The sequence below is a fragment of the Leptodactylus fuscus genome, chromosome 7 (assembly GCF_031893055.1).
Source record: "Leptodactylus fuscus isolate aLepFus1 chromosome 7, aLepFus1.hap2, whole genome shotgun sequence".
In the NCBI taxonomy this organism is placed as follows: domain Eukaryota; kingdom Metazoa; phylum Chordata; class Amphibia; order Anura; family Leptodactylidae; genus Leptodactylus; species Leptodactylus fuscus.
Genome location: NC_134271.1, coordinates 124,812,631 through 124,839,449, shown reverse-complemented (window position 1 = coordinate 124,839,449; position 26,819 = coordinate 124,812,631). Strand labels below are relative to the sequence as shown.

Genomic DNA, 26,819 nt, shown 5'->3' with positions numbered 1-26,819 from the left:
CGTGGTGTTGGACCTCCACTGATCAGACTGATAACCTATCAGTATTTAATAAAGAATAAAAATTATATAGTGTGTGTGTATGTATATATATATATATATATATACATATATATACACCGTATTTTTCGGACTATAAGACACACTTTTTTCCCCAAAAATTTTTGGGGAAAAGAAGGGTGCGTCTTATAGTCTGAATGTGGTGCCTGGCACCCGCCGTAATAGAGAGGCGGATGCCGGAAAGGGATAGACGCCGGGGCCTGAGACATCGCTGCGCTCCTCTGCCCTGCATGAAGCCAGCAGGGGCGATGCTATTCCGCTCCTCCGTCCCCCCGCCGCTGGCTTCATGCAGGGTAGAGGAGCGCAGCGATGTCTCAGGCCCCGGCACCTGTGCCAGCGTCTATCCCTCACCTGTACTAGAGAGGCGGATGCCGGGTCAGTATCGGTGGCCCCTTCTCCCCCGGGGTCCCCACCGGCCCCGTACCTGTAAAGTTGCAGGCCGGCTCCTGCGCGGCGATATCGCAGGAGCCGACCTGTTCGGGTGACAGCCGGGAGCCTAATGAGGCTCCCGGGCCTGTCACTGCTATATATTAGTATTGCGGCTGGGTCTATGACCAGCCGTAATACTAATAGACAGAATGTCCCATAGACGGCAATACAGTTGTATTGCCGTCTATGGGACTTGCAATCAAGTGACCGCAGGTTCAAGCCCCCAGGGGGGAATAAAATAGTAAAAAAAAAAAAAGCTTTAAAAATATGAAATAAATAAAAGTTGTAAATCACCTCCTGTCCCTAGAATATATATAAAAGTAGAAAATCATATGTCATAAACCACCGGGTTTTTTTTTTTCAATACAAGGTGATCTAAGCAATAGATATTCCCCAAAATGGTATAACTAAAAAGTACTTCTGGCCCCGCAAAAAAAACCACTCTATGCATCCCCGTACAGCTGCAGGGTCACCTGTCAATGTGGCCTTGCAGTTGTTGCAAAACTACAACTCCCATATATTTAAATATTTTACCATTTTTTGCTTCAAAATTTTTTTTCCCTATTTTCCTCCTCTAAAACCTAGGTGCGTCTTATAGTCCGAAAAATACGGGTGTGTGTGTTGTGTGTATCCTGGAGGTCTTTTGTTAGTCAAGAGGGTTTGATGCAAGCAAGATTTTTGGTATATTTTCACACGACTTACTGACTTCCATCTTTCTTTTCTAGGTTGATGCAACCGATGCTAGCTATCCGTCTGTGAATACCTGCGTGCATTATCTTAAGTTGCCGGAATATTCTTCGGAGGAGATAATGAGAGACCGCCTGCTTGCTGCTACCATGGAGAAAGGTTTCCATCTGAACTGAGAGCTAGCTTGGGCTGACGGGACACTAAGATGTTGTTACTTGCGGCACTCCCTCTCTCGTGTTCGTGTGCTGAGAAAAGACATGGCCTTTCTTCCTCTCGCTGTGTGTTCCTTACACTCTCTCCGCAAGGCTCTAAGTCCGAGGGCGGGTGTAATGCCTTTTATTTTATTTTTTTATTTGTTTTCTTCTTCGCTGCTAATGTTGAAATGGTCTCTCTCCTGGCATGACTGACTGAAAACACTTAGTCTGCCCCTTCATGCTGGCAGCAGCTGGTTTGGAGGGCAGCACAAGCCTCTCCTATAGGCCTCTATTAGGGTCACTGCTTGTCAGCACAGACATTGTAAAAGTCTAACGTCTCTTGTATGAACATATTACACTACGTCGGCATCTCCTGGTCCCCGCTCTCCTGCATCCAACTCTCATTTTTGCTAGCTTTAAACTAACATGCCAGAAAGCTGCTTACATGAAACGTAGAACGTTAATGGACACCCGAAGCTTTTTTTTTTTCCCTTCTTACATAATTTTTTCCATTTTATTTGTAATGGTGCCTGCACTATTTAAACCCCCCCTTAGTGTTTACTTTGTATTTTTCTTTCTCCTTATGTTATAACCATGCACCTTTTGTTAAGATAGCGTCCTCCCTAATCTGGAAGGATTGGATTTTTTTTTTTTTTTTAAGCCGCCCCCCCCCCCCCCCCCCTGCTATGCAGATTGAACTGAAGTGTTTGTGCAAAATTCCAAATAAAGCTTCGATGATTTGAATCCCTACAACAACGTACAATGGCACAGAGCCAGTTTTACCCCCTCCCCTCATTGTTCAGGGTGACTTTCGACTCCCGTGTAGAAGGCTGTTCCTCGCACTTAAGGGGTTAAAATAGAAAGAAAGACAAATAAAGATTGCTCTCTTGTATTTTCTTTGTATATTATAAACATTTATTTAACTTGTTGCAGTTTGAAGTAAAAAATAAAAAAAAGTTAATAAAGAATTTAAAACGAAACACATTTTCAGTATGTGTGCCGAGAAATAAATATATGCAGTCTGAAATCTGCGCCAGGCCGGATCTTTTCTGTACACCATGACGAAACTGACTCTGCTACATACACTGCCGCAACAAAGTAACGTCATCTAGTCACTAGTGCAACACAACACAGCAATGGAGTTTGAGGCTCCGTTCCCACGGAGTAACGCGCCGCGCATTCGGACACGTATACACGTATCAGAGTGTGAGCGCTCAACACAGATCCCATTGACTTCAATGTGTGCCGACTCACGCACATTACACATTGAAATCAAAGGGTTAAAAAGTCTCCCATTGATTACAATGTGTCGCGTGTGTGAGCCGGCACACATTGAAGAGAATAGGATCTGTTTTGAGTGCTCACACTCTGACACGTGTCTGAATGCGCGGCGTGTTACTCCGTGGGAACGGAGCCTTATGTTGCTGTACCTTTAAAGGGGATGTCCAGTTTTTGTTTTAATTGGAGACCTATCTTCAGTAAAAGATCAGTGGGGACCCCTGCTGATCAGCTGTTTGAGAAGGCTGTGACCTCTTCAGTTTATATCTCCTGTTGTCTGATTCACAGCGGCCGTGTAATGTGATTACAGCCTGTCCTATAGAAGTGAATGGGAGACGCTGTAATAATGCACAGATGCTATGATGTAAATGGAGAACAGGTTATGGCCCCCAATGCTGTTTTATAGATGAGATTTCCTTATTAGAGTAAACTGCAGTTTCAAATAGCACGCACCCATAGGAATGAATGGACGCAGCGTCCTGCCGCTTAACCCCCTGCGTGCAGGCTGCATCCATTCATTCCTATGGTTGCGTGCTATTTGAAACTGCCGTTTTGAACAGTACTCTCTCATCTCTATTCCTTATCAATAACATAAAATTGAACAACCTCCTCACAGATAGGGCCCTTTACACTGAATAACATTAAGATTGCAGTCGTCATACAGAAATCCAGCATGTTTGGATCTTTGCTGACTGGGCACAATGCGACCATATCCAGTATAGTGTTCTGCAATGACATAAACGCATTCCTGTGTATTTCTAGCTTGAAAGGCTTATCTATTAATGAGATATGTCCTATCCATTGGATAGGGATATAAAACTGTAATGCTTGGTTCACATCTGCGTTCGGTATTCCGTCCGGGGGAGTCTGCATGGGGATTTCCCAAATGCAACTGCAAGTGGTGTGCAGAGAAAGCACACAAACACCATAGACTATAATGGGGGCCATATGCTTGCCGCACAATGCCCGCACGAATTATGCGGACAGGAAAATAGATTGTGAACTACTTTAGTGTCTGCATGATCCCTGCGGAGATCGGGCGACAAGCACATGGACCTCATTATGGTGTATGGGGTTTGTGTGCTTCCTTTGACATACTGCTCGCAGTTGCGTTCGGTATTCAGGGTGGTGGAGGGTGTCTTCATGCGGACTCCCTCGAATGGAATACCGAACGCGGATGTGAACAAAGCCTTAGATTGGTGGGGATCGGACCACTGGAGAAGGCGATCAAATGGATCTCAGGATCTTGTGAACAGTCAGGGAGGCACACATATTCATTGCTGCTCCATTCATCTATATAGGACTAGTAAGAAAAGGCGATTATGTACATAGAAGGCCTGAATGGAGTGACAGTAAGTACTTGCTACCACTGCTCCATTCAACACCCCCTCATCTCATGATTGATAGGAACCCTAGTGATTGGTCCCAAAATCTAGCAGTTAACTCTATCTTGAGACATTTACTAGCCTTGTCAGGGCAGGTTCACATCTGCGCCCGATCTCCACTTTGTTTCCGTCTTCTGCCAACAGGAGACGGAAACCCAGCAGACCATGTCCGTGTGTGAGCGCCCGTGAGTGTTTTGTGTCCGGTTAAAAAAAAACCTGGTTTCGCCGCGGAGACCATAAAACGCTCACGGGCAGACACTTTGCAAACCTATTCAAATGAATGGGTTTGAAAAATGACTGCCGGTTTCTGTCTCCTGTCTGGTTTCTTAGGCAGAAGACAGAAACTGAAAGCGGAGACCGGGCGCAGATGTGATCCCGCCCTTACCCAGTAGTATACAGTTTATATACTGTGTATCAGTCTAGCCCCATACAGGAATCATTGCTTTCTTCTAGGGCACCAGATGCCTCACTTCTCACTTTCAGGACTCTGAGCCTGCTTTTGCCTATTAGAAATCCTTCTCTCTTTCAACGCATCCACCTCTCCCTGGGTAACTTCAATTCAATAAACCGTGCAACACATGGGCAAAGTCAAGCATCCAAAATGTCTGGAGGAGTCTTCAATTTTGCCTTTAACTCCATATTTGTTGTACAATCTTTGGGTAATAGATGTACGATGTGGCTGGATAGGCAGAGAATGTATCCGGAAAACTCAGCTGTCCCCAACTTTATCCAGCACTAGCAGGGGAGCAAGGATCCGACTCTTATTTGTTTCTACTGCACAGCCATTTAGCACCATCTCATCCAAAATAATGTGCACCTTGTCCAGATTGAACATGATCTGTATGTCCGAGTAAAGGAAAAGGGATCGACTGCGACACAGAGATTGTTACAGGAACACCCAGCATACGGGATTTTATGGGCCTATTCAGAAGGACGTGGTCGACCCAAGAAATACCGTCTGTGACAGTACATAACTATGCACAAGCTTTTGGTGAATATGACACTGGGCGGAAATGGCACAAATCACCCCCACCCCCCCAATCCAAAAAAAAAAAACAACAACCCCAAAACAAACTTTTACAAAAGGATACATCCAACTCGCTCTGAAAAAGAAAAGACATACATGTCAGAAACAATCCACTTATAGCCATGTAATGTATAGTCTATGTAGGGAACAATCTACTACTTTATTTTTAGGCTCTGTTCACACATGCTAAGGGTCGGGTCACACTAGCTTATGTGTTCCGTCCGCATGAGAATGATTCGTGCGGGCAGTGCGCGGCAAGCACATGGACCCCATTATAGTCTATAGGTTTTAACTACACAGAGCTTGCAGTCGCACTTGTATTCCATCCGGGGGGTCCTCATGTGGACTCCTTCTGGACGGAACACATAAGGTAGTGTGAATCGGGCATTAGTTGCATACATTCATATAAAGGATGACACCACCTAGTTGCAACCATTGGTCATCTTTCTCTGTCCGACGCTCTAGTCTCCTGGATTGTGTGGTGAGGGCTTCAATCCCTGTCTGTATGCATTGGATTTCCAGGACTTACACATTGGCCACCTATTCTGTAGGGGTCTGGCTGGAGAGTCCGCCGTAATCTGGTGAGCACTACAGCCTCTTCACTGGGCACCAAGCACAGCGCTGTACATACCGTACAGCTGTTCTTGTTGTTACAGCTGAGTCCTATTCACTTGAATGGGACTGAGCTGCTGCTGTATCATATAACTGATAAACACAATGTCATTGGCAGAAGGATGAGGTCCTAACCATCCATCAGGGGTCCTGGGTGTTGGCTCCATATTAATGATCTATCCTAAGCATAGCTCATAACTATACAAGTCTCAGAAAACCTTTTCAAGAAACCGTTCTCCATGGGCAGGTGACTAAACAATCATTTTCCTAGCTTGTTAGTTCCAGTGAAGATAGATTTTGTTTCTGTTTTGACTGTTCACTCAATTCTTAAGGTCTGGTTCACATCTGCGTTCGGTAATCCATTCGGAGAGTCCGCATGGGGACAAGTAGTTCACAATCTACTTTTCTCTCCACATGACTCGTGCGGAGACCACGCGGAAAGTACACAGAGCCCATTATAGTCTATGGGCCCGTGTGCTTTCACTGTACACCACTTGCCATTGCGTTCAGTAGTCCATTTGAAGGGGTCCCCATGCGGACTCCCTGAGCAGATTACCGAACGCAGATGTGAACCAGGCCTAAGACTGTTTTGTCTGCCCTGACCCTTTAGTTACTCTGAGCCACCTGTCTATATACTATGATGAACAGACTCTTCCTGCCCTGACCTCAGCTTATCCACTGCCATGCACCATATTGTTTTCCAGATTTCTGCACAAGGAAAGTATGAGAACCTGGAGACCACTTAGACAACACCCTCAGGAGTAGTCCCAAGACAAATCAGTTCAGTGGCTCAGTGGTTTCACACCGGCAGTGTTACAATCCCCGGGTGGTGATGACATACAATAGCGTCTATCATGTCAAGGCCTCATGTTTCTAAATCATACATGTCGCCACCATAACTCTCCATACTTACCACTCGGCTGAAGTACTTGTCCAATACTTCAACAAAATTATGAATAAGCTCAAAGACGGCCATCTCATTCTGTAAAGAGAGAGAAGTTTATATCATTCAACTTGTTCATAGTCTAAGGAGAGACAGACATTGGATTGTGGTGTGAAACACTGAACTGTTCAGGTAATGGTCAAGGGATAGGGATAACAAGCGACCATCTAGAGCTTAGCCACCTCCCTTATATATACGGCTACATCTCAATGTCTTCAACACAGTTACATGTAACAACATCCTTAATGTAGTTGCTCAGGGACCTCTGATGATGTCATCACAGGTCCTTAAGCAATAGCAGTCACATATGTACAGCTCTGTACTGCTGCACTGTAAGAAACCAGAGCGACATCATCTTTTTTGCCTTTTAAAAGCTTTGTTTATAGCACTGGAGATCTACACTCACCGGCCACTTTATTAGGTACACCATGCTAGTAACGGGTTGGACCCCCTTTTGCCTTCAGAACTGCCTCAATTCTTCGTGGCATAGATTCAACAAGGTGCTGGAAGCATTCCTCAGAGATTTTGGTCCATATTGACATGATGGCATCACACAGTTGCCGCAGATTTGTCGGCTGCACATCCATGATGCGAATCTCCCGTTCCACCACATCCCAAAGATGCTCTATTGGATTGAGATCTGGTGACTGTGGAGGCCATTGGAGTACAGTGAACTCATTGTCATGTTCAAGAAACCAGTCTGAGATGATTCCAGCTTTATGACATGGTGCATTATCCTGCTGAAAGTAGCCATCAGATGTTGGGTACATTGTGGTCATAAAGGGATGGACATGGTCAGCAACAATACTCAGGTAGGCTTTGGCGTTGCAACAATGCTCAATTGGTACCAAGGGGCCCAAAGAGTGCCAAGAAAATATTCCCCACACCATGACACCACCACCACCAGCCTGAACCGTTGATACAAGGCAGGATGGATCCATGCTTTCATGTTGTTGACGACAAATTCTGACCCTACCATCCGAATGTCGCAGCAGAAATCAAGACTCATCAGACCAGGCAATGTTTTTCCAATCTTCAATTGTCCAATTTCGATGAGCTTGTGCAAATTGTAGCCTCAGTTTCCTGTTCTTAGCTGAAAGGAGTGGCACCCGGTGTGGTCTTCTGCTGCTGTAGCCCATCTGCCTCAAAGTTCGACGTACTGTGCGTTCAGAGATGCTCTTCTGGCTACCTTGGTTGTAACAGGTGGCTATTTGAGTCACTGTTGCCTTTCTATCAGCTCGAACCAGTCTGGCCATTCTCCTCTGACCTCTGGCATCAACAACGCATTTCCGCCCACAGAACTGCCGCTCACTGGATGTTTTTTCTTTTTCGGACCATTCTCTGTAAACCCTAGAGATGGTTGTGCGTGAAAATCCCAGTAGATCAGCAGTTTCTGAAATACTCAGACCAGCCCTTCTGGCACCAACAACCATGCCACGTTCAAAGGCACTCAAATCACCTTTCTTCCCCATACTGATGCTCGGTTTGAACTGCAGGAGATTGTCTTGACCATGTCTACATGCCTAAATGCACTGAGTTGCCGCCATGTGATTGGCTGACTAGAAATTAAGTGTTAACGAGCAGTTGGACAGGTGTAACTAATAAAGTGGCCGGTGAGTGTATATACATCTCACTATGATTGCTAAATGACCTTTAATGAAATCATCAAAGGTCCTTGAACTAGAACTCATCTGTGTACTGTGTGACACAGATAATGTTCCCTCTAGTGGACAACAGTGGAAATCATTAAAAATTAGTTTAGAATTTTTAATATTTCTTGATTTTAAAAAATAACTTTTTTTTTCTTTTGGTGATACATTCCCGCTAAGTGTATGGCCACCACTACAGTGGATAATCTGAGTTAAAGGGGCTCTATCAGCAAAATCATGCTGCTAGAGCCCCACATATGCGTGAATAGCCTTTAAAAAGGCTATTCAGGCACCATAAATGTTATATTAAACTACCCCCCCCCCCCCTCCGTTTTAAAATAATAACCTAAAAAAGAATATTATCTACTTACGGATCGTGCACGCTGGGCGGGCAATCAGGGTGTGTCTTCATCTTCATCCCCGCCTCTTCTTCCTCCGATGTCCTCCGGTCCCGTCCTCCTCCCGGCGCTCACTTGCAGACACTGATAAAAAAAAAAATAGCCTGAGCGCATGCGCAGTAGAATGCGGCTACTACTACGGCTACTGCGCATGCGCCCAGGCTATTTTTTTTCTATCAGTGTCCGTTCGCGAGCGCCGGAGGAGGACGGGACCGGAGGACATCGGAGGAAGAAGAGGCGTGGAAGTTTAATATAACATTAGCAGTGCATGAATAGCCTATTCACGCATATGTGGGGCTCTATCAGCATGATTTTGCTGATAGAGCCCCTTTAAAGTACAAGTACAAGTAGAAGAAGACATAAGCAGACAGGACAGTGATCCGGTAACAAAGGAGCTCTTACCTCAGACTCATCTATTCCCACCACAATGAACAGCGCCGCATACTGCCGATACACCAGCTTGAAGTCTTTATATTCTACAAAGGAACACTGGAAGGAGGCAGATACAGATGTGAAGAACAGTGCACTGGCTATATAAGACAATATTATTGAGCAAGCAGCACTTTTCCCTCCATATTTTTTGTGCAGAAACTGAGGGGAAACCACACGGACCCCATTATAGTCTATGGGATCTGCAGGTTTCCTTAGGCAACCACTATTGTTTATACGGATTAGGTTTCTGTTCATGGGGTCCCCAAGTGGACTCCCCGAATGGAAACCCAAACACAGATGTGAACCGGGCCTCAGCTGTCAATGGTACCAATCCCTGACAAGTGGAAGTTGGAGCCACATTGTAACGGAGGCAGCAAGAGAAGCAAAATGTCCCACAGAGCATCCGCCCTGTCATAAAATGTTTCACATATCATAGAGATGTCAGAAGATTTGATGTATGATGGTCCAGGTGCCGAGACCTCCAACTGTTGTCACACAAGGACAGAAGAACTCACCTGAGCTATTGTCATTGGCTTTCCTTATAGAGGTCTGGATAGCTGAAGACGGATCCATAGACTTCTGGAGACCATCTTCAGCAAACCGGTTTCTCGAGATGAGCTGATCATAGCCAGAGGGGCATAATGCTAAACTGAACTCTTAGGGTAAGTTCACACGGGTTTTTTGGTCAGGATTGTGAGGCCGTATCCGCCTCAAAATCGTCACCAAAAAGACGGCTCTCACTGAAATCAATAGGAGCCGCTCAGTTGTTTTTTCTTGTGATATCCACCTGAAGACACTCCCGACTAGGCCCATTCATTGGGCCTAATCTGGAGTGGAGTGCGCGACCGGCATCCAGTCGCAGCTGCACATATTTTGGACCGGAACCTGAGGCGGCCTCTGCCTCAGGTTCCGGTCCAAAAAACCCTGTGTGAACTTACCCTTATGCTGCTTTGTGTCAGCAGTCGGTGAAGATCTCAGTACCTGGACTCGCACCAATAACAATTACAGACACCTCACTAGGACATGTCACAAGACCACCCCAAGTATACAGGGCTGTATAATCCTACCTGGTCTTTGGGACGAGACAGGCATAGTTTGATGACTTCGGATTCTAGCAGTGTTCTCCTCTGAACTTCCACAGCATTGTAATAGCGAGACAGCCTGGTTTGTCCTTGCTTATTAACTATCAGGAAAAACTTGATCATCTCAGCCGGTGAAGAAGAAAGTTACCTAAATATGGACAAACAGAGGAAAGTTAGATGAAGAGCTTTCCCACTGCTCTATTACTCCCAGCAGAAGGGGTCACAGAGTACACCAGCTGAGCAGATACACCAGCTGCTGTAACATGACAGCGCCATGTGCTCCTCCTGCAAGCTGCAATCACATGCTGCTTCCTGCCAATAGAGGGCACATCACCAAAGCATGCCAGAGTCCAGTGCTTGAAGGAAGTAGAAACGCCTCCACCTGTGTCTTCTTCCATCTTCTAGGCCTCGGGCAGAGCCGACTGCGCATGCAAGGGCCACAAGAAAATGGCTGCTTACACCAGCTTACTGCGTAAGTGGCCATTTTCTTGTGGCCCAGGCGGCTATGCCCGAGAACTAGAAGATTGAAACCCAGGATGGAAGAAAACACAGGGAGAAGGGGTTTTTGAAGAAGATGGAGGCATTGCTGGAGATTTCTCTTACAGCATTGGGAACGCCCTCAGTGCTGTTTGAGCTGTGTTGCTGTGAGAGAACTCATTTGCATACCGAAGAAAACCCGGATTTCTACCGAACAGTGGCGCGGAGAAGACATCTAAAGGTAGGAGAAGAATAGGCTTCTTAAGGTTATTCCTAAGTGTTATCGAGAAAAAAAGGTTATCCGATAATAGGATCCCTTTATCCATATAAAACAGAGCAAAAACATGAGTCAAATCCTGACAAGAGAACAACAGTCAATGTACAAAATAGAGTACAACAAGGTATACAAAATCAAATTCAATCCCAACCCCCACCCTGTCCCCCATCGCTACCTGTCATAAAGATGAGTCAGTTACCCCAATGGAACAGGGTGGTGCCCATACAGAATACCATACCGTATATATCAAACAGTCACATAGTAACTTCAGTGTACATAAAGGTCTCACTAGGGCGGCCTTTGTCCACTTCTGCGATAATGATAAAAAATTGCCCATTTGGGTCAGAATCGTGTTATGAGCAAGGTAGTTACAGAGGAAATTCCACAATCCCAAATCTATAATAAATGTCAGTATTCAGCCGATGACACTTGGCATAAGAATACATGGAGTTGGGTGACATTTTGGACTGTATAAAGGGTGTGATGAATGCCCAAATAAAGACCAGTAAAGCCATATCTTGAGAGGTGCTGAAATATACAGAAATATATTTATTCAGGGGCAACACGGTGGCTCAGTGGTTAGCACTGTAGACTTGCAGCGCTGGAGTCCTGGGTCAGAAGGGCGTTCCTGTCACTCTGTCAGGAACGTCCTTCTGTACAGCAGTGCCTATAGTGCTGTACAGTGTGAACGCTCACACTGTACAGCACTATAGGCACTGCTGTACAGAAGGACGTTCCTGACAGAGTGACAGGAACGCCCTTCTGACTGTAAAGCGCTACGGTACCGGGACCGCTAACTTTTCACCCGGGGCACAGATCAGGAAAGCAGACAGTGCGCTGAATTCAACGCACTGTTGTCTTTCCAGCGGTATATAGAACTGCCTGTGCCCCGGACCATGAAAGGTCCTCTTTAAGTGTGTCAACCAATAATTATTTCATTGTGATGACCATTTGGCAGCTCCTGTCAACAAAATGAAAGACTGATCAAGGCAATTTGTAATAACCCAATACATATTGCTCTTGGAAGTCGCTATAAGTGAAATCCCTTGAGAAGGAGTTCCAACTTGAGTTCAGAAGAAGAGCTAGGCCTCTTGCACATGAAAGTATTTTATAATATAGGATGTCCGGGAACGTGGAACTGCAAATAAAGGGTAGAGCAATCTATGAGCAGTGTCAGGAAAAGCTGTTTGCAGTCTTTGAATAATATCCCATATGTAATGATACAAGCAGATAGAAGACTTTTTTCTTACATTGTAAGCTGTGAGATTTGCAGAATGTTCAGTCCTTTGCCAAGAGCAAGCAGTTTGCAGGCATGTGTGTGGAGGTTGTGAGGAGAATCAACCCCTCCACTCACTGTGAAAACGTCATATTCATCTAATGTACCTATGGACAGACCTTGGGTAGCAACAGGGAGTGAACTGCAAATTAACTAGAAAGGAGACTTTGGGAACTTTAGAGAGGTTATTGGCAGAAAGCAGCCACATTTGGAATTAAGGTCAAAGTAGTCTGAAAGAGAGTCTGTCAGCAGCAAAATCAAATATAAATTAATGACAGTATCTTGTAGGGCTGCATAATTTCCAAAGATATCCTTCTTATTCAGGACCGCTGCTCCATTTTTTTTTATTCCGACGCACCGCACCTGGAAGTGAAGCAAGCCAGCTTCAGATGGAGACGACAGAGCGTGTTGTCATCAGGCAATACAGTTAGTATGGCGTCCGTCATGGCCGGAAGAAGGTGACCGGCAGGGAGAGATGTCACTCAACATATGGTGCGTGGAGCTGGACGGCAGTCAGGGGCAGCAAATGGCAAAGCCCAAGGATATGAAAAATCGCCCCTAGAGCACTATTCTGCTAATCTGTATACGATGTACAGTATAAAGCAGGCATGTGAATAAGGACTAAAGGAGGCGATCACAAAGCTCACACTTTTCAGCAAGAGAGGGGTTAAATGGTGTCTCATGCACACACTGTTCAATACCACGAGCAGGATATGATAGGATTTATAGTGCGACAGGTGGACATGTGTATGAGCAACAACAGGTGTGACAGCATATGTGTCAGGCCATGTGTCAGAATGGCCAAGTGTTGTTGGATACACAAATGTAACACTGCATGCTGTCTCACAGAGTCTGGGCTGGACACCAGGCGAAGCACAGATTAATAAACTTCTTACCCCGTAAAATGCCATGCACTATGTTTAATTAGAAAAGACAATACAAAAATACATACGGTATATTTTATAAAGTTACATTATGTTAAAGAGGATTTTTCATGACCTCAGGTACATGCGGTTATATATACCGCTAGAAAGCTGACAGTGGGCCGAATTCAGAGCACTGTCGGCTTCCCCATTATGTGTCCCCAGGCTGGAGATATCAGTGCCTTTAAGTTCGGGACCAATCTCTGCCCACTGTCAGAAGGACGTTGCTGACAGTCTAGCTGGGCTGTGAGGAACGCCTGTCCTGACAATACTCATCCATAGACTTGTACTAGGGGACGTTTCTCACAGCTCAGCAGCAGTCCTGGGAGGTAAGGAAAGGCCTCTCTGACAGTACAGGGCAATGGACGAGTACAGTGAGGATGGGCGTTCCTCACAGCTCAGCTAGACTGTCAGGGACACCCTTCTGACAGTGAAGAGATATCAGTAACGGCACCGATATCTCCAGCCCCGGGGCACATAACAGGAAAGCTGACAGTGCAATAAATTTAGCACACTGACAGCTTTCTAGCGTATATAAAACTGCATGTGGCCGAGGACATGAAAGATCCTCTTTAATGTACAACTACTAAAAGTTTTGTAGTGGGGGCAACAGGGTGGCTCATTGGTTAGCACTTCAGCCTTGCAGCGCTGGAGTCCTGAGTTCGAATCCTGCCAGGAACAACATCTGCAAGGAGATTGTATGTTCTCTCCGTGTTTGCATGGATTTCCTCCCATTCTACAAAGACATACTGATAGGAATAAAAATGTACATTGTGATCCCTATATGGGGCTCACAATCTACATAAAAAAAAAAAAAAGTTCCCTAGTAAAACCAGAGCTGTGGAGTTGGACGGCCACACCACCCACTCCGACTCCCTGCTCGATGACCTCAGACAGAAGCAGTAAAGATCCTCTAATTCATGAAAAAGCTACTGGATGGTTCCTATGAAAGTAAATAAGAAGCTATCCATTTAATTGATTATACAATATCAATAATTGCATAATAAAATGATTATTTATTACCCCCTAAACGCCAGTTTTCTGGCATAGAGATCGTATTGTTTGGCGCATGGCCGCTTCTGCTTAACTGATGTGAGATGGAATGAAAATCTGCACTAGTACCTACCTGTGGCAGCCTCTCCATAAGTCTCTCCGTCCCTGTGCCAGTCAGGCTGTTTGTCAAGACTGGCATGTGAGATACCAGTCTTAATAAATTTGCAAAACCACCAGATATTTCAGAGTATACCAGCAAGGTGAAGTAAAACTCTAGAACCGGGGTAAGTAACCTTTTTTTGTACAGTGTTACCCCAAGTGATCCTCTTCTACCATGTTCTTTATAACTGATGATCACTCTATCCCCATTCTGCCAGCCTCTGGCATCTGAAGACATTGATATTGTTCATAGCTTGGCGCCGGGTAAAGGATCATGTGACTGTACACATTACTTCTCCATGGCGCCTGTATGTGTTACTATAGAGGACGCTGGGTGGCGTGTATAGTCATATGGTTCCCCACCAGCCAGTATATTATAGACAGGATCAATATCTGCAGTTGCCGGAGTTTGACAAAAATATGGCTGACAATCATCCTTTATAAAGCACACGTTACAGAGGGTGAAGTTGTGTGCCAGAGACTAACAGGTCGCATGCCACATGTCGGGGGTTGAGAATATATCTCATTAAAGAAAAATACATCTCCATTAATCAGACTGAGTTACTTCTAACACAGAAGTCTATGGAAAGGGGAGGGAGAGGAAGTGGCTGCTGGAAAAGACACACAAATAACTACAGCTGCTAAACTCTGCTACACACTGTAACTAAATAACATCCTCGTCCTCCATCCATCCCCTCTCTATAGACTTCTATGTGTGAGGCTAGATACAGATAAGGGTGCTATTAGAGGCAGAGTAAAGGAAGGAGAAGGAAACAGATTTCCTTAATAAGATATATTACATAGTTTATTATATTCACTGGGACTATTCATTTATGGATAGAGGAGATTCAAGGACTGTGGAGTTGGGACTCATTTTTGGTGGAGTCAAAAAAAAGTTACCAGCTGATTTACAGGGGTATCCTTAGGAAAAAAAAAACTCTTTAATTTTTTTTTAAAAAAAAACCTTTCCATGCCACTGTCTATATATTAAAAGTACAAATACTGAAATTTCCCCAATGTGGGACTATTAAAGGATTATCTTATCTTATATTGTGCAATCTCCACTCTGGCCATTAAGCCGAATAACAGACTGACACCAATTCTGTAAGGGTATTTTTTGCAGCAGTGGTCTCACTTACATCACAGAAAAGACTGATAGTGTTACAATAGAAGATAGCACAGCTTATCCAGCCCCCCTCCCTGCACAGAGCCTGCCTAGAAAACTCTACCATAGACATCAATGAGCCAGCTCATCCACATGGCGAGAACTATGAGGCAGTGCAAAGCAGAGGTCGCCCTATATATCAAAAATATTCTTCTTATTATTTTTGACTATTTTTAGCCAAGGAGGAATATGAAGATTGCAGTAAAGGTAATAATGTAGACATAATAATTCTACAATGCCATGTACAAATAGAAAATTTACGGTTTTTAAGACATTCATGTTTGGTAAAAATGACACAATCCTTATAATTCTCCTGGCCGACACGATTGCAGCAATACCAAATTTATGTGTCAGAATCAATGCCGCGTTACATCGTGTGCACGGGCCCTAAGACAGGCCTGGGAGCCTTCAGCTTCCTCAATGAGGCAGGGGCTCGGTCTGGAGGGTGGATTGGGGGCCTCACATGTACTAAATTCTTGTAATCAGAGGACATGAGTGGGAGCCATATTTAAAGTGCTGACATCTGCCATAATAGTACAGTGGATGGGGAAGAAGTTATTGATTCCAGCATCTGTTACTCTGTTCTTTGCCATTGGCTAGGAATAGGTTAACAGATGCTGCAATCAATTAACATCGCTAAAAGTAATGCCGATATTCCTGTGAGCAGGCTAGGAACCACCAGGGAAGTGCGTGGCGGGAAATTAAGTGTCATGGCCCCTTCACACGGAGTTTACGCTCAGTGTATTCTGTATACGCTCCGCTCATTTTGTTCATTTTACACGTGTACAATGTAGTTAGCCATTGAGTTCAATGGCTTTTTCGTATAACGCGCGTCTTTTTGAGTAGTTCCCAACCTGCGGGATGTATACCCTGAGGGGTATGTATGATAGCTGGGAACGGCTGCTGTGGAAGTGGCAGATGTACTGGGTGCTCGGGTTCTAAGGCTCCCGGGGAACTAGTGCAACACAACCCTCCCACTGCCTTTAAATACTGAGGCACAATGGCTGCCAAACAGAGGTAGGCATTGGAAGATACAAGGTCTAAGTTAAAGGGTCTCTTCTAGTGAAGCAGGTAGTCTGTGCTAAAGAGGCAAAGAGCTTGTGATCTATGATCTGATCGCCACCTGATTCAGGGGACCCTAACCTATCTATCTGGGGTGATATGCTGGGGGCTGGTGACACACTCCCTTTAAAGGGTAGTCCAGGATATTTTTTTTAGGCCAGAAGAAGATAAAAAAAATAAAAAATAAACATACTCCCGTGTCCCTGGTGGTCCGAGGTCTCCCAGCATGTGACCAAACGGCAATGTCCCAGGGTCCCTTCCAGGTTGATGTGCAGCCTCCGTGGAGGGGACAATGGACGTCACAGCCGGAGGTGACTTCCGGCAAAAAATTACAGCCGAGCTACAGGACCAGGGAAGACACCGGAGCATCAGGGACAGGCAAATATAGGGGTTTTGTTTATTTGTTTTTTTTCACATTCCCCCTGCCTAATTATTTTTTTTTTTTTAGCCTGGACAACCCCTTTAAGGAGAGCCTACATCCCCTGACCTTTACTTGTGCAGCTTCTCTTTTGAGTTTCGGAAATGCTGGAAAATCCTCAGGATGTGAGCGCACCAAGACGGACGACACATCACACAGAGGTCTAAAACTCTGTTCACATGTATCGGATCTAATACAATCCCTGTGAACTCCTAGAACAATTCACATGCAATGCAGGAGGACGAGGTTTCCATGACCCTGTTCACATTCAGCAGTTTCTGTGTAGATTTCTGTCTCCACTGCAGAAACCAATGGAGTGCAGAGATAAGTAGCATGCTAGGGATCTGAGCTGGCAATGCTGAGAACATATCCCATAGACCAGTGATGGGGAACCTTTTAGAGACTGAGTGCCCAAACTGCCACCCAAAACCCACTAAGTTATCACAAAATGCCAACACAGCAATTTAACCTTAATAATGTGCAGATCCACAATTGTGGAAAGTTACAGACTTGCAAAATACGGACATGTGAATGGGGCTTTATAGAGCTCTCTGCTCCACTGTGACCCCCAAACAATCCAATCTGCTCCACTGTGACCCCCCACACAGTACAATCTGCTCCACAGTGACCCACACACAGTACAATCTGCTCCACAGTGGTCCCCACACAGTATAATCTGCTGCACAGTGACCCCCACAGTACAATCTGCTGCACAGTGACCCACACACAGTACAATCTGCTCCACAGTGGTCCCCACACAGTATAATCTGCTCCACAGTGACCCCCACACAGTCCAATCTGCTCCACAGTGACCCACACACAGTACAATCTGCTCCACAGTGGTCCCCACACAGTCCAATCTGCTGCACAGTGGTCCCCACACACAATACAATCTGCTCCACAGTGACCCACACACAGTATAATCTGCTCCACAGTGACCCACACACCGTACAATCTGCTCCACAGTGGTCCCCACACAGTACAATCTGCTCCACAGTGGTCCCTACACACAGTATAATCTGCTCCACAGTGACCCCCACACAGTGCAATCTGTTCCACAGTGACCCCCACACAGTGCAATCTGTTCCACAGTGACCCCCACACAGTACAATCTGTTCCACAGTAGCCTCCACACAGTACAATCTGCTCCACTGTGACCCCTACACAGTACAATCTGTTCCACAGTAGCCTCCACACAGTATAATCTGCTCCACAGTGACACACACACCGTACAATCTGCTGCACAGTGACACACACACAGTATAATCTGCTGCACAATGACCCCCACAAAATATAATCTGTTCCACAGACGGGTGCCACCTGTGCCATAGGTTCGCCACCACGGCCATAGACTAACACTGGGTTTATGCAGATCAGTAGGACACAGGGCAACAAATCCGTATCCTATTTTATCCCATGTGTGAACATAGCCTTGAGGTTAATGCTAGAAGGGTTTATGATTTTATTATCCTCCAGCTGTCGCCTTTACAATGTTCTCCTCCGAAAGTTGTAACATTTTATGATAAGAAAAGTATGCTGGGACTTATAGTTCAGCAAAATAATATAACTATGTGCCTTATGACGTCACTGCATCCATTACCTGATCCCCCCTGCAGTTCGTCACCATATACCGAGTTTCTCCTCCGGTGATGTCACTCTCAGTTACAGAGATGCCGGAAGACGCTGCACGGTGACGTCACCGCCAGGCTCATCATCAGGACGAGGGCGGAGCTTAAGCCACGTGACACAGGTTGCCTTTGTGACGTCAGTGCTTGAGCCTCGCGCATGCGCAGTGACGCTGACAAGCGGGAGGCGGCGAACGAGGCCGGTTACCCAGCGTGCCCCGCGGAGTTACCGGGCCCGGGGGGGTGTTGAAACATGGCGGCGCTCAGTAAAGTGATCGGCCGGAGACTGTAGGACGGGCAGTCAGTGTCTCTCTCGGGGGGGTCGGGTTACGAGGCCGTTCATTCCCCCCCCTTCTCTCCACTCGGAGCTAGTGATTTCCACCGGACACCTTCGACCGGAGCCAAGTCACCGGAGGCCTGGCACTAGATGGAGGATCTCCCGGCGGCTGGCGGAATGGCTGCTTCTCCGAGGCCGCAGGTCGGGGGTCCTAGTCAGGCCCAAGCACAGGGAGTCCCCTCAGAGCCGGGCTGTGAGCTGCCTGCCCGGCCGCCTCAGTACACCATCCCGGGGATCCTGCACTACATCCAGCATGAGTGGGCCCGCTTCGAGATGGAGAGAGCGCACTGGGAAGTGGAGAGGGCCGAACTGCAGGTGAGAGGGCTGGGGGCAGCGGCAGGACGAGGGTCGGCTCCAGACCATAGTGGAGGCGGCTGCCCTGTGTCACTCCGGCCGGGAGCAGCTCCAGGAGAGGGCAGGAAGCTGGGCCTGGTCACTGTGGAGGCCATCTTGGGGGGAGGGTAGTGTGGCCATGGCCCTGCTCAGCCTTAGGACCACAGGGTGACATGTAGGTCCCTGGTGCCAGATCCTGGTGACCTTGTATAATGTCTTGTCACCTGTGTGACTACCGCTGGCATTGGAGCCTGTTCACACATAGTAGCCGCGCTGTACGGATTTGCAGGCGGTAAATCTGCAATGTGTTACAGTATCAGCCAAGCGGATGAGACCAAAACAAATCTCATTCACAGGTAGATCGGATCAGATTCACACAGCGGTTTTCCGTCACAGTGTGTCAGTTTACACTGGAATGCTGCCTATCCATGGGGATTACTCAAGAAAAAATGTGACAAAAAAAATACTACACTTCAGTTTTTTTTGTTTTTTTTTTGATTTGGCAAAAATCCTGTGACGTGCAGATGTGCCCCAATAGTGATCTGACTTACAGTACGTGCTGCGAGGTAGCCAGGTCACCATGGAAATGTTACATTCACTTTATGTTGCTGCAAACTTCTCATTTTCTGCCCTCATGTCGCCACCGCCATGTTCTGACACTATAGATAAGATCCGTCTGTCTGCAGCTGAGTGGACAGGATTAAGTTCACATCTGTCAAAGTCTTCATGGTTTATGATTTATCAGAATAATTGTAGCACAGCATGCAGCACTTTTATTTGTTTGGGTTCACATGTAAGAGAGTTCTGGATCTGTCACAATGCAGACACACATGGCATCTGATGTAGCCCATTTACTTGTAATTGAGTCTTGGTTTTCTAAAGAAAATAATGCTGCATGCTGATCCACTTTGTCAGGCAGAATCTGGAGCAGAGAACCGGATCTGTTACGCAACAGCCACTTATAGCACCTGATGGGTTCTGGCAACTTATGATGGGGTCCAATGGGTTTTATCACATTGTCTCTCATTTTACTGGAAAATAGTGCTGCATTCTGTGCTTTTTCCTGCAAGTATGACCCAATCTGTGTTGAGTGCTGAATCTGTCACACAACAGACACAGGAGTGAACCTTTTTCCTATTTTGCCAAAGTTCACATCTAGCAGTGTGCCCAGTCCATCACACAGCAGACCCCATTTACATATAATTGAGTCCATTGCAATAATGCTGCATGCTATGCTACTTTGTCAAGCATATATGACAGAACCTGCATTGGAAAATGGATGTCACACCGCGAACATTAACAGTTCCCTGCAGTTTGTTACCTTATGTTTTGGGAGGTTTTTGCACTGTCTGGCATTATACTAGAAAAGTAGTGCTGCACGCTGTGCTACTTTTTCAGGCACATGATCGGATCTGCAGTGGAGAACTAGATCTGTCTCAAAGCAGACACTATGACAGGCCCTGTTGATAATGGGGTCCATTGGGTTTTCTCACTGGCTGACATTTTGCTGGGAAGATAGTGCTGCATGCTGTGCACCAGAAAGGGGCAGGATTGAAGCATTTCTTGTATTCTAGAAGAACCTGATGGTATTATAAGTCAGTGGGTCCATCAGGTCCTATTTGTGTCCTGTGGCAGATTTATCTTTCTACTCCCCGGCAATGATGGGGTGAGCTCAGCCTTATTAGCACACTATTTTATGATGAGGCGTGCAGCCACTAAACCATTACAGGTAGAGAATAATAGTGAGTAATAGACGGGCTGACACATATACCAGGAATGGCTCTGTGCACTGCCGAGTGGATGAGGTCACAAGTGCCATAAACTCCTTCCTCTCAGTAGGAACTGTATCAGAATGTAACGTTATGACTTGTTACAAGTGTTACTTTATATACCGGGGTCATTCCCTATGATACAGATACAGCAAGGTGTGGCTGTGAGCGCTCGCCCAGGGTCACTCTGCATTTACTGTAAACCTCTGTTTGATAAAGTTCATGGTTTTGCTCTGTGTGTTCTATCTGAATTTGCAGAAATCTGTTATTTTTGACCTATTTCCTTATCATATCTCAATTCATCCCTCCAGAAACATCCACAGTCCACTTCTGATTTTTAGGTCTATTTCTAATTTACTATCACTTTTCATTAATCGGTAACAGAATGGCCACAGGTGGCGCTATCTGGCGTCTGTTGTGTGTGTCGCAAATTAGACACAGTATATGGTGTTGTCTGTTTAGAATGGATGTGAACAGAGCCTGGTGTCGGTTGAATACTTTAGGCAGCCTCCAATCCTATAACCCCTATAGGCTTGTGTTCTGAATGGGGACAGGGCTGAAAGCCAGGACAGTTCCCATACATGTTCGATGGTTCATTGGTCCTACCGAAATCATTGGGGTTTATTTGATTTAATGTGTGCGTCCGCTTAAAGGGGTTGTCCAAGATGGATGAGCTATCCTGAGGAGAGGTCATCAATATGAGATTGGAAGGGGGGAGGGGCTGATACACATATGATATCAATTGTCATAGCTTGGCATGGCCACTTCACAGAGTACAGAGTAGTCTGGCTCCATAGACTGCATACATCAGCAGATCATTGGAGGTGCCAAGTTTTGGGCTTATATTGGATAAACCAATAATATGTAGTGTCTGACAACCCCATTAACCTGTATCTTGCCTTTCTAAAGAGAATAAATCCAGTAGCACTAGCCAATTAAAGGGGTATTCCATCTACAGGATTTGTTTGTAGCTTCAGCTGGCCGTACATATTAGATTTGTCAGCCAAAATAGCAGACCACCACTCTCCATCCAGAATAGGGAACAAACCCCCACTGATCTGCATGTTATCCACTATCCTATAGACGGGGGATAACTTGCTTTGATGTGGAGCCCCTTTAATACCTAATACATTGTCTTAAATATCTTGCTCTGTTTACCAGATACTGCAGAAGACGTCTTCTCAGTCTGTAGCTAGTTGTCTAGGCTTCAGACCACCTCTCTTATCTCGCTGCTATTGTCAGTCACTGTATAGTCCTCTCTAGAACAATGCACCATCAATGCCTGTGTTATCTCTATGGGTATCCAGAGTAGTTTAGAGCTGTACAAACAGGGTTCAGGAGAGATGGGGAAAACTCCTTGAAGCAAAACTTATTTCTTTTGCTTATTTGCTTACTTGCATACTTGCTCTTCTGTTCTTGGACCTCCCATGGAAGTGAATGGAGCATGATGGGAGTTGTAGTTTCACAGCAGCTGGAGTGATGAAGGTTGCTGACCCCTGCACTATATCCTAGATTTGGTTGGCCCATTCACCGACTCGGACCCCTCATCACAAAAGGTTGACAGATCTGCTCAGTCAGAAGCAGTAAAGCCAGTGATGGAGTCCTATGAAGGGAAATAGTCACCAAACTATACAATATTAGAAATTTTAGTTTGAAGTCAGTAACTTTTTTTTTTTCCAAGGCAAAATTTTTCCTGACTCTGGGTCCACACTTAGTTCTGTCTTGGAGACATTGCTTATTTGCTCCTATAGGACTTGTGGTTCAGATTTGGCTGTGCTAGTCTTTTCTGTAGTGTGGATACTCTGTACATGAATTTCCTTGCTTTTACAGCAGCACAAGTGGGTACGTATCTATTACATCCGTGCTTTTATCTTACACATTAGTGGTCCCAGTTTATTTGCCATAAGGGACCATTTACTTCACATTTCTAGCACCTATTTGCGGCTACAGGTATACAGGATATACTGATGAAAGCCCGGAGGCTACAGGTATACAGGATATATATTACAGAGAGTCCAGAGGCTACAGGTATACAGGATATATATTACAGAGAGGCCAGAGGCTACAGGTATACAGGATATATATTGGTGAAAGTCTGGAGGCTACAGGTATACAGGATACATATTGGTGAAAGCCTGGAGGCTACAGGTATACAGGATATATATTACAGAGAGTCCAGAGGCTACAGGTATACAGGATATATATTACAGAGAGTCCAGAGGCTACAGGTATACAGGATACATATTGGTGAAAGTCTGGAGGCTACAGGTATACAGGATATATATTACAGAGAGTCCAGAGGCTACAGGTATACAGGATATATATTACAGAGAGGCCAGATGCTACAGGTATACAGGATATATATTACAGAGAGTCCAAAGGGTACAGGTATACAGGATATATATTACAGAGAGTCCAGAGGCTACAGGTATACAGGATATATATTACAGAGAGTCTGGAGGCTACAGGTATACAGGATATATATTACAGAGAGTCCAGAGGCTACAGGTATACAGGATATATATTACAGAGAGGCCAGAGGCTACAGGTATACAGGATATATATTACAGAGAGGCCAGAGGCTACAGGTATACAGGATACATATTACAGAAATCCCGGAGGCTACAGGTATACAGGATATATATTACAGAGATTCCAGAGGCTACAGGTATACAGGATATATATTACAGAGAGTCCAGAGGCTACAGGTATACAGGATATATATTACAGAGAGTCCAGAGGCTACAGGTATACAGGATACATATTGGTGAAAGTCTGAAGGCTACAGGTATACAGGATATATATTACAGAGAGTCCAGAAGCTACAGGTATACAGGATACATATTGGTGAAAGTCTGGAGGCTACAGGTATACAGGATATATATTACAGAGAGGCCAGAGGCTACAGGTATACAGGATATATATTGGTGAAAGTCTGGAGGCTACAGGTATACAGGATACATATTGGTGAAAGCCTGGAGGCTACAGGTATACAGGATATATATTACAGAGAGTCCAGAGGCTACAGGTATACAGGATATATATTACAGAGAGTCCAGAGGCTACAGGTATACAGGATATATATTACAGAGAGTCCAGAGGCTACAGGTATACAGGATATATATTACAGAGAGGCCAGAGGCTACAGGTATACAGGATATATATTACAGAGAGGCCAGAGGCTACAGGTATACAGGATATATATTACAGAGAGTCCAGAGGCTACAGGTATACAGGATATATATTACAGAGAGGCCAGAGGCTACAGGTATACAGGATATATATTACAGAGAGGCCAGAGGCTACAGGTATACAGGATATATATTACAGAGAGTCCAGAGGCTACAGGTATACAGGATATATATTACAGAGAGTCCAGAGGCTACAGGTATACAGGCTATATATTACAGAGAGTCCGGAGGCTACAGGTATACAGGATATATATTACAGAAAGCCCGGAGGCTACAGATATACAGGATATATATTACAGAAAGCCCGGAGGCTACAGGTATACAGGATATATATTACAGAGAGTCCAGAGGCTACAGGTATACAGGATATATATTACAGAGAGTCCAGAGGCTACAGGTATACAGGATACATATTGGTGAAAGCCTGGAGGCTACAGGTATACAGGATATATATTACAGAGAGTCCAGAGGCTACAGGTATACAGGATATATATTACAGAGAGGCCAGATGCTACAGGTATACAGGATATATATTACAGAGAGTCCAAAGGGTACAGGTATACAGGATATATATTACAGAGAGTCCAGAGGCTACAGGTATACAGGATATATATTACAGAGAGTCTGGAGGCTACAGGTATACAGGATATATATTACAGAGAGTCCAGAGGCTACAGGTATACAGGATATATATTACAGAGAGGCCAGAGGCTACAGGTATACAGGATACATATTACAGAAATCCCGGAGGCTACAGGTATACAGGATATATATTACAGAGAGGCCAGAGGCTACAGGTATACAGGATATATATTACAGAGAGGCCAGAGGCTACAGGTATACAGGATATATATTACAGAGAGGCCAGAGGCTACAGGTATACAGGATATATATTACAGAGAGCCCGGAGGCTACAGGTATACAGGATATATATTACAGAGAGGCCAGAGGCTACAGGTATACAGGATATATATTACAGAAAGCCCGGAGGCTACAGGTATACAGGATATATATTACAGAAAGCCCGGAGGCTACAGGTATACAGGATATATATTACAGAAAGCCCGGAGGCTACAGGTATACAGGCTATATATTACAGAGAGTCCGGAGGCTACAGGTATACAGGATATATATTGGTGAAAGCCCGTAGGCTGAAGGTATACAGGATATATATTACAGAGAGCCCAGAGGCTACAGGTATACAGGATATATATTACATAGAGGCCCAGAGGCTACAGGTATACAGGATATATATTACAGAGAGTCCAGAGGCTACAGGTATACAGGATATATATTACAGAGAGGCCAGAGGCTACAGGTATACAGGATATATATTACAGAGAGGCCAGAGGCTACAGGTATACAGGATATATATTACAGAGAGGCCAGAGGCTACAGGTATACAGGATATATATTACAGAGAGCCAGAGGCTACAGGATATACTGTATATTACAGAGAGGCCAGAGGCTACAGGTATACAGGATATATATTACAGAGAGGCCAGAGGCTACAGGTATACAGGATATATATTACAGAGAGCCAGAGGCTACAGGATATACTGTATATTACAGAGAGGCCAGAGGCTACAGGTATACAGGATACATATTGGTGAAAGCCTGGAGGCTACAGGTATACAGGATATATATTACAGAGAGTCCAGAGGCTACAGGTATACAGGATATATATTACAGAGAGTCCAGAGGCTACAGGTATACAGGATATATATTACAGAGAGGCCAGAGGCTACAGGTATACAGGATATATATTACAGAAAGCCCGGAGGCTACAGGTATACAGGATATATATTACAGAAAGCCCGGAGGCTACAGGTATACAGGATATATATTACAGAGAGTCCAGAGGCTACAGGTATACAGGATACATATTGGTGAAAGCCTGGAGGCTACAGGATATATATTACAGAAAGCCCGGAGGCTACAGGTATACAGGATATATATTACAGAGCGGCCCGGAGGCTACAGGTATACAGGATATATATTACAGAGCGGCCCGGAGGCTACAGGTATACAGGATATATATTACAGAAAGCCCGGAGGCTACAGGTATACAGGATATATATTACAGAGAGGCCAGAGGCTACAGGTATACAGGATATATATTACAGAGAGTCCAGAGGCTACAGGTATACAGGCTATATATTACAGAGCGGCCCGGAGGCTACAGGTATACAGGATATATATTACAGAAAGCCCGGAGGCTACAGGTATACAGGATATATATTACAGAGAGGCCAGAGGCTACAGGTATACAGGCTATATATTACAGAAAGCCCGGAGGCTACAGGTATACAGGATATATATTACAGAGAGGCCAGAGGCTACAGGTATACAGGATATATATTACAGAGAGTCTGGAGGCTACAGGTATACAGGATATATATTACAGAGAGCCAGAGGCTACAGGTATACAGGATATATATTACAGAGAGGCCAGAGGCTACAGGTATACAGGATATATATTACAGAGAGTCCAGAGGCTACAGGTATACAGGATATATATTACAGAGAGTCTGGAGGCTACAGGTATACAGGATATATATTACAGAGAGGCCAGAGGCTACAGGTATACAGGATATATATTACAGAGAGGCCAGAGGCTACAGGTATACAGGATATATAT

The 26,819-nt window shown here is 45.1% G+C and overlaps 3 protein-coding genes across 6 annotated transcripts in view; 2 read left to right on the top strand and 1 right to left on the bottom strand.

The window, feature by feature from the left end:
• Nucleotides 1-2,347, top strand: part of HECTD1 (HECT domain E3 ubiquitin protein ligase 1) — a 48,700-nt gene extending 46,353 nt beyond the window's left edge. For both annotated transcript variants that reach the window (XM_075282954.1, XM_075282953.1), the window contains exon 42: nt 1,212-2,347. In XM_075282954.1, the coding sequence (XP_075139055.1) occupies nt 1,212-1,349 (138 nt within the window). In that variant the 3' untranslated portion in view covers nt 1,350-2,347. The remainder of the gene's footprint in view (nt 1-1,211) is intronic.
• Nucleotides 2,348-2,816: 469 nt separating this feature from the next.
• Nucleotides 2,817-10,317, bottom strand: AP4S1 (adaptor related protein complex 4 subunit sigma 1). Its single transcript, XM_075283016.1, has 5 exons — nt 10,159-10,317; nt 9,062-9,148; nt 6,583-6,651; nt 5,122-5,133; nt 2,817-4,868 (listed from the first exon to the last, which is right to left on the bottom strand). The coding sequence occupies exons 1-5, from the start codon at nt 10,294-10,296 to the stop codon at nt 4,740-4,742; spliced, it is 435 nt and encodes a 144-aa protein (XP_075139117.1). The 5' UTR covers nt 10,297-10,317; the 3' UTR covers nt 2,817-4,739.
• Nucleotides 10,318-18,722: 8,405 nt separating this feature from the next.
• The window catches only part of STRN3 (striatin 3), a 48,954-nt gene continuing 40,857 nt past the window's right edge, over nt 18,723-26,819 (top strand). For all 3 annotated transcript variants that reach the window (XM_075282987.1, XM_075282986.1, XM_075282985.1), the window contains exon 1: nt 18,723-19,200. In XM_075282987.1, the coding sequence (XP_075139088.1) occupies nt 18,976-19,200 (225 nt within the window). In that variant the 5' untranslated portion in view covers nt 18,723-18,975. The remainder of the gene's footprint in view (nt 19,201-26,819) is intronic.